The 9,069-nt window shown below is 42.6% G+C and overlaps 1 protein-coding gene across 1 annotated transcript in view; it reads right to left on the minus strand.

The window, feature by feature from the left end:
- ATP6V1G1 (ATPase H+ transporting V1 subunit G1) overlaps nucleotides 1–3,860 on the minus strand; it is a 7,321-nt gene extending 3,461 nt beyond the window's left edge. Inside the window, 2 exon segments of the mRNA XM_019633415.1 lie at nucleotides 8–102; nucleotides 3,650–3,860. Of these exon segments, the coding sequence (XP_019488960.1) occupies nucleotides 8–102; nucleotides 3,650–3,731 (177 nt within the window). The 5' untranslated portion in view covers nucleotides 3,732–3,860.
- Between the last annotated feature and the right edge of the window lie 5,209 nt (nucleotides 3,861–9,069).

Below are 9,069 nucleotides of genomic sequence, written 5' to 3' on the forward strand. Positions count from 1 at the left end.
CCGCAGCCTCCTTGGCCTTGAACTCCTTCTCCCTCTGTAGGCGGTACTGTTCAATTTCAGCCTGAGCCTCTTCTTTGGCCTGCTTCAGCCTCCGGTTCTTTCCTGTTTTCAAAGGAAAGAGCTACATCAGGAAGTGGTTAAAAGTAGAAGAGGAAGCAGAGACAGAGATGGTAAATTCTAACGTAAAAAAGAAAAAAGTTCTAAGATACAATCCCAAGAGACACGCACTGGCGAGAGGGAATTCAGAGCTAACTAAGAGTATAGGTTCCTGCCTCCTACAGGCTATATTTAACTAAAAAGTGACTAGATTAAAAAGGTCTACCTTCCATAACTATAGACCGTAAAAATAACAGGAAAAAAAATTGGAATGTGTTAGACTATTCTCCCAATCTCAACTAAGAACCAACATCAAATGGGTGTCACTAGACATCTAAGGAACGCTTCCTCTTCCCAAGAAGTAAACACCTAAGTAAATATGCTGCTGATTGCAACTGGAGCTGTTTAGAAGCTTAGCAAAGAGACTAATAAAGTCCCAAGGGACATCAACCTAAAAATCTAACTAATGGAACAGATGATGTAATATTGGAAACTAAAGGCCACGCCTGTGCGTAAGGAAATAAGTAATGAAAGTGGTGCTGGGAAGGAATCCTAAATGCAGAGCTCTGCACAGTGAGACCGCACAAGCATCTAAGAGGTGAGACACAGGTGGTCTGGTTTCTAGAAAAGACTAGCTTAACATACAACTGGAAAACTTCTTTAGGTTCTATTGGAGCCTAAAAACAGACCACAAGACCAACAAAACAGATAGATACTCTTTGATTCTCTGCCAATCAAACTTCTCAGATACCCAAACAGAAAAAAAAAGAGGGGGGTTGGGGAGGAGAATTCTAGATGATTCACCTGAGCATTTATTTAATTCAGAGCAAAAAAAAAAATTGTGCGCCTAAAAGTAAGCTTTATTCTATATCAATGCATATCACTGCCCAAATCCCATCCAACCCATGTAGATAAATGAAATTAACTGTAACCTTCCACCTCCTGATTAAGAAAGGATCTTAGACCTGTAATGACCCCATGACATCAACACTCCATGAGGCAAGTCTGAGACAATCAACAGATCTCTCTCTAAGCACCCCAAGGACTATTTCTGCAGGTATATATTTACTTCAGTACTATTTAAAGCCTCCTGCTATCCACTGGAACCAACCTGTACCCCAATCATCTACATGCTATATGTAGCTATAGTCAAAGCCAACATTCTATAGTCAAAGCCAACACTCTACAGAGAATATTTATGGCCTGAACATTATGCAGTAGCTCCATAAGATTTCACAATATTGCTCTCCTGATAATTCCCAACCTCCACAGCTCCCTGAATTAATCACTTATGATAATACATTCTGTCAGCAAACATCTTCAAAGTCCAACTCTGAATGGCCTTCTCTGAAAATCAAAACTAAATACCTGAACAGGACATCATAGTTCTTCTCAATCCTGTTTTTCATGGGCCTTTACACATGAAAGCCAGTATTTTGTTTCACTCCAATGAGATAAACCATAACACAAATTTTTTTAAAATATTATGGTCCAAAGCAATGATTTCATGAAAAATTTGGATTGGACCATTTTACATCATGTATTGCCTCTTCCCAATTCCTAACAGGGAGAGTCAACTATAGTTACAGATCAAGAAAGGCAATGATTTTTTTCAAATTGTAGCCCTTCTCTGTTTCTAGTTATTGCAAATTCTAAGACGCATATTAGCCATAAACTCCTTCAAAACAAATTCCTTCAGTAAATATGTAACAGCTATTGAGATGTACAAGCCCCTGCACCAGGCTAGATGGGATAAAAGTGTAAAACATAACCCATGTCTCCAAGGCACTCAGAATTCTTCTTAACAAATTCTAAGCGTTTGTTCCTGCACTGCCCCCAAATATTCTCACATGCTTTCCAACAGATACTACTTCTGTTACTGATGAGCCATGACAGGACAAACTCTGAGAAGTCATTCTGAAAATACTGTATTAAGGGCATAATCAGAAATATTCTGCGAAGAACACAGAACTTTCCAGTCACTACCACAAGAAAAAAAGACTTGGTTCCAATCCCCAGCTCGCTCAAAGGAAGCTTTTCCTATGAAGAGTATCACACAACCCCTAAATGAGAAAGTACAAGACTCCTTTACTTGGGTATGGATTAAGAGTGTCTAAGTCTTACACTAGGAGGAACACCAAGGAATCACTAAGATTAATATTTCTTGGCATTTTACCCTTGCACAAGAAAGGAGACCTCGAAGCACCGGTGATGCTGCTTCCCAGGGTATGGTCAAATTTCTCTCTGAGCCTCATTTTTCCCATCTGTAAAATACGTAAATAGATAGAAACATCTATCTCACTAGATGGGAAACTGAATACATAAATTAGACACCGTCCCTATTCAGTCAAGTGACTGAGCGGGCAGGTTACTGCATTGCCATGACAGAAATAAGCACCTGGGAAGGGGTCCTAACCTAGTATGAGGAGAGGAGGTCAAGTCAGGGAACGCTTCTTGCAAGAACTGCTGCCTCAATTTCCAGATCTGAAGGAAGGCTGATGGCTCGAGAACAAAGAGAGGAAACTGAGAAAAGGCTTTTCTGGTCAGAGGACACAGCTGGGCAAAGTCTTGCAGGGAAATCAACTAAGGTGTCTTTGAGAAGTCACAGTAGTTCCACAGTCTGTCTGGAGGAGCGTCCTACCTGTGAGATTAGGGAAGAAAGCAAGAGACAGATGCAAAAATGCCTCCTCCAGTGGAATGAAGAATTTGGACTTTAATCTGCAGGCACTAAACGTCTGCCGGCTGTGAAGGTGGTAGGAAAAGTCCTATTTGCATTTTAGAGGGGTGACTGACTGCAGGGAAGAGAACGGACCCGACTGGAGGGAGGAGGTAACTTCTCCACTCACCAGTCTAGATCCACCTGTTAAATTCTTTAGCAAGCTCGCGTTTCTCCATTTCAGCCCTCGCTTCACCTGCAACTCACCTAGCCGGTATCTGCTTCCTTCACTGGGATTCTGAATACCACGATGGTGGAGATTACAGATAGAGCGGGCACCGCGCTTGGCACCGATTAGCCGCATTTAAAAAACATTTCAGAACTTAGCCTCCTGCAGGAGCCTCACGGGGCTTTGGTATCTTGGATTAAGATGCTGGGGGCAGGGACGGGGTAAAAGTGAACAGGCATATAAACCTTAACGTCTGACTGACGTGCCAACGAGGGAGGGAGATGCGTTTCTAGACTGAGCAACTGGGTAGACCTCCCTTCACTGAGACGGAGCACCCCAAAGGAGCAAGTTAAGTGGGAGGGGGGAAAATTCCTTCCGGATAGAGCCCATTTTACACGCGCCCCCAGACGCCAACGACGCCCACCCATTGTTGTCTCCACGCCCGATCTACTATCCCACAACGCAACTTCCAAACGACCTACAAGCTTTCCGAAGGTTGGAAAGAGCTTCCAAACACATCCATGGAGCTTCGAAACACACAAGCTTTCCCGATTGTTCCCACCCCTCCACCCCGCACAGTTTCGGGCCTCATCCGCCTACTACCGCCAGGGGCCTGGCCGCGTTCCTTGGACTCGCGCCACCCCTGACCGCCCCACCCCGAAACTCACGCTTGCGGGCCTCGGACACCTTCTCGGCGGCCCGCTTCTCGGCCTGCAGCAGCTGTTAAATACCCTGCGACTGACTGGCCATGGTGGAGAGAACTCCGAAGCCGAGGCCAGCGGCCTAAATCCGCTCGGTTACCCGGTTGGTCAGCTGATCCCGTCGCCCAAGATCTGCGCCTGCGCCGTCACGTGCTCCGCGGCGCTGTGTCAGCTGACTGCGCTTGCGTCCTGTGAGTAAGTGGGAAGGGGCGGAGGAGGGAAGAACGGAGCGCCTTGACTGCGCCTGCGCAGGGTTTGTGTTCACTGGCTTTAGGTCTCTCGGCCCAAGCTGTTCTTGGTGATGTTTCTGCGTTAGCTGGTTCGATTCTTGGGGCCGCCCTGCCACGTCATTCTTGCTGTAATTCCTCACTTTACAATATGCCCACCTTAAGGTCCAAAGAGGAAGGGCCAAGGTAGATCACTTTCCCCTATTCTGCACACTGCTTTGCTTTCCCCCTTTCTGGAACTTTCCTTGGGACTCAAAATATATTACGGGACAGACTCCGGGTATGGAGTATGGGTTGGGAGTAGGGAGACTTGAGCTCAAGTCTGCCACTAATCTGCTGTTTGATTTGGGGAAGGACACTCCCTTTCCGAACCCAAGTTCACGGAAGGATTGGACTGTTGCATAAATATTTGTTGAATGCCTGCCATGATCCTAAACCACAGCATAGAGCAAGACAAGGTGCACGGTTTATGAAAAAAAAATTAGCAAAAATAGAAAATTACAAACTGTGATAATGAAGGAAAAACGCAGGATGCTTTAAGAAGGAATGCGGGGGATGGAGGTGTCTGTGAAGGGCCTCCCAAGGAAAGTGACACTTCAAATGAAATCAGAAGAATGAGAAGTTAGCCAGGAAAGAATAGTGGGGAGTGATGGGAGGGAGGACTGGAGGGGAAAGGGACCAGTTTGCTTGGATTGGGGCAACTTGGCACAGAGCCATGCCCTACCAGGAAAAGGGAGATAGGAAGCCAATGGCTGATTTACAATATGACAGGCACTGTCCTAAACACTTGACTTACTTCTGACAGCAACTTCACAGTAGTGTTATTAACTCCAGTCTGTAGTGACCAAACTGAAGCTCGGAGAGGTTAACTAACTTGCCCAAAGTCATACCCCTGTTAATTGTCAGAATATTTTAATCCAACCAGGGCTGCAGAATGGAACATCTGACCCACCATGCTCTTCTGCCAGAATCTTGTGGGCCCTGGAAAAGACCAGATGATCTCTAAGAGTCCACCAACCACTGAGGACATAAGATATTGGGTCTTCAGAAAAGTCATGATGCATGTTTGCAACAGATGGCACTAGTTCATTTTTTGGAAATACTAGAGACATTCACATCTTTATTATTGCTATGTCATTTGACAGCTGACAGTTCTAGCTTCATTCTTTAAAAAAAATTGAGCAATTTGGTTGAGTTTTGGAGATTTTACAACAAGTTGAAGAAGGGAGACCAAACTGTGCATTTTTGCCATATTTTACTGTTTTACTTCCATAAGGGAAAGAATGCACATCAAGCTTGTGAAAAGTTGCATAAAGTTTACGGTGACAGTGCTCTACAGCAGCGGTTCTCACCCTGTGGGTTGCGACCCCTTTGGGGGTCGAACTACCCTTTCACAGGGGTCGCCTAAGACCATCGGAAAACAAAAAGATATTTACATTACGATTCATAACAGTAGCAAAATTACAGTTATAGAGTAGCAACGAAAATAATTTTATGGTTGGGGGTCACCACAACATGAGGAACTGTATTAAGGGGTTTAGGAAGGTTGATAACCGCTGCTCTATAAGAACGTCAGTGCCAATGATGGTTCACAAAATTCTGTGCTGGTGATTTTGATCTCAACGATACTCCTTGGTCAGGGACGTCCATCGAGGTTGATGACGACAAAATAAAGGCACTGATCGAGTCAAACCCACGTTATACGACACAAGAGATTACAGAAACATTGAACATCTATCATTCAAGTGTTCACGATCACCTGAAGAAGCTGGGATATGTAAGCAAGCTCGATATTTGGGTTCTGCATGAACTCAAAGAGGTTCATTTGATGGTGCATATAAACATCTGCAATATGCTCATTAAATGTGAGGAAAATTATCCTTTTTTGAAGCGACTGATAACTGGTGATGAGAAATGGATAGTTTACAACAATGTGGTGTGCAAACGGTCTTGGTCCCAACATGATGATTCGCCTCAAACGACATCAAAAGCAGACATTCATCAGAAGAAGGTTATGCTCTCAGTGTGGTGGGATTTTAAAGATGTCATGTTTTTCGAGCGCCTACCAAGGAACCAAACAATCAATTCGAATGTGTACTGTCGGCAATTGGACAGTTTGAACAAATCCATCATCCAGAAACATCCAGAACTTGTTAATTGTAAAGGACAATTGTAAATTGTCCATCGTGACAACGTGAGACCACACACAAGTTGGATCACCCATCAAAACTTATTGGAGCTTGGATGGGATGTGTTGCTAAACCCACCATACTCGCCTGACCTTGCACCATCAGACTTCCACTTGTTTCACTCTCTTCAAAACTCCTTGCGTGGTATAACGTTCAATTCAGGTGAGGCTGTAAATCAGCACCTTGTTCAGTTTTTCACGAATAAAGACAGGTCTTTCTATGAACGAGGAATTATGAAGCTCACTGAAAGATGGCAAAAGGTTATCAAACAAAATGGGCAATATATCATTGATCTTTGTTCTTTATATAAATAAATGACCTTTGAAAAACATAGACAAAATACGTCATGACTTTTCCGAAGACCCAATAATGCCAAAACTTTTCTTCATAGAAATATCTCTGCACTCAAGGAGCTGGATTCATGAATCACATTTTCATTTGATTAAGTTAGGGATGGGGTTGGAAAGGAGCTAAAATCCAGAACTATCTTTCCCTGATACAAGAACCTGCACTTGTCTGGTCTCTGGGATTTTTAAATCCAGTCAATGATTTCTTGGGACAATTTGTCACTTTGGGTGTTCTAAGAAAACATAATTTACTAAATCAATCAATGGAGAATAATACACACTTCCAAGACTAGGATGAGGATTAAAAGAGATAATGGTAGCCAAGAAGTAGAAACACCCCAAATGCCCATCAACTGATAAGTGAGTAAACAAAATGTGGCATATTCATACAAGGGAATATTATTTAGTCATAAAAAGAAATAAGGTACTGATACATGAACCTAAGTAATATTATGCAAAGTGAAGCAAGCCAGGCACAAAAGACTGCTTATTTTACAGTTCCATTTTTATGACATGTCCAGAATAGGCAAATCTATGGAGATAGAAAATAGATTAGGGGTTAACCAGGGGCTTAGGAGAGAGGGAATGAGGAGTGACTGCTGACTGGTAGGGGGTTTCTTTGGGGAATCATGGAAATATTCTGGAATTAGATAGTGATGATGGTTGCACACCCTTATGGATATACTTAAAACACCAAATTGTGTGCTTTGAAAGGGTGAATGGTACAGTATATGAATTATGTCGCAATAAAGCTGTAATGTAAAGAGAGTGTGAGGAAATGGATGTGAAGCCCTTGCACAGTTTCCAGTCTGGAGTAAGAGCCAGAAAATGGAAGCTGTTGTTTTATCTGGCTAAGGGGTAATTGTTTGATTTACAAATCTGGTCCTCCACTTAACAAAAGCCTTCACATCAGGGTTCCTCTAACAGCCAGCTTTCTCAAAGCATCTAAATATCTACAAATTCCAGAACATTTTTTTTTTCTCACAGCATTTCAAAAGTTTATTGTGTAAAGAGAGAAACATTAGACAATTTGTTCTTGGAAATTTTCAGACTGGTTTGGGTTTTCTGGTTATCTGAGTGGGTGCTTATTGTCTGAACTTGGGTACACTGGGGATGACTAGGAAATAAGGGTGAAGTAATTGCCCTCCAAGAGAAGGTTTAAAGTCTTGAGCCAGCTGGCTAGAACAAAGATTTGCAAAGTCATCTGAAGAGCACAGAGTGGATTCCTCTGATAAGGTAATGGATTAACTAGGCTAAGGAAAGAAGGTGCCCATTCTGAGGTGTGGCTGTTGACATACAAGCTGGAATTGAAGGAGCAATAGCTATCTTTATAGGTCCCAGGTCAGCAGAGACTAAGGGAAGCGGGGGTCTCTTGTTACCTTGGCTTAGGAAACTAGACAGCCTGGGTTCAAATCCCAGCCCCGTCATTTATTTACTGGGTGACCTTGAGCAAATTACTTAACCTCTGTGAGCCTTAACCTCCTCAAATTGGTCCCAGGGCCCCCAGGGATACCAGAATCTGAGGATCCAAGTCTCTTACATAAAACGGTGTAATATTTGCATATAACCTACGCACATCCTCCCATACACTATAAATCATCTCTCGGTTACTTATAATACCTAATACAATGTAAATACTTGTTATACTGTATTGTTTAGGGAATGATGACAAGAAAAAAATCTGTACATGTTTAGTACAGACATGTTCATGTCAGCAATGTAATTTTTTTTCAAATACAGAGGGCGCCCAAAAAATGTATACACATTTTAAGAAAGAAAAGAAACTATTAAAATTACGTTGCTAGTAACCACTTTGAGCATCTCTTGTAATTGCAGAAGTCAAACGTGACTTGTATTCATCTTTTGTTATCAGTATATATTAAGTATTAGAATTTTAATACAGCTTTTTCCTTTCTTAAAATGTGTATATGTTTTTTTGACACCCTCTGTATTTTCAATCCATGATTGGTTGACTCCATGGATGTGGAGACCACATATAGAGAGGGACAACTAACTGGCTTAGACTGTACTACTACTTATAATAACATAGATATCTAGATCCCTGTGATAGTGACTTCTCAACAAAATAGAACCAGTGGGCCTTTTGCTTTTATACATTACCTAGTGTACTTGGCTAACGGAAGTTCACTTCAGACAAAATGACTGCTCTCAGGAGACTTTGCAGGGCCACTGCATATGGATATGGATACACAGGCTATTCATTGCACAAGGAAGTAAGACTGCTAAAATACAGCCCATGTTCCACTCGCTTTGCCCAGAGGAAGCACCGTTTTCTAATTCATTCAAAGGTCCCTTGGGGCCAAGTAGTAGTCCTACCACAAAATCCAGGATGAGGGCCTGACTTGCCTCAAGGAAAACTCAGAAACACATGGAGGAACTAAATGCCTCACCCCCACCCCTAATCCCACACACACACACACCCGCTGCGCTGCGGGGCCTCCTGAGCAACAGCTTCTTGGCCTCTGCTTATACATTTTCCATATTCGAATACTGATGATTAATAGTTAACCTTTCTTGGCCCTTGATTTATACTGAAAATAATTATAAAGAGACCAAGATTATAAGCTCAAACCTTACCAGTGTTAGAGAGAGAATATTTATCC

Source organism: Hipposideros armiger, unplaced genomic scaffold (assembly GCF_001890085.2).
Source record: "Hipposideros armiger isolate ML-2016 unplaced genomic scaffold, ASM189008v1 scaffold_1306, whole genome shotgun sequence".
Taxonomy (NCBI): Eukaryota; Metazoa; Chordata; class Mammalia; order Chiroptera; family Hipposideridae; genus Hipposideros; species Hipposideros armiger.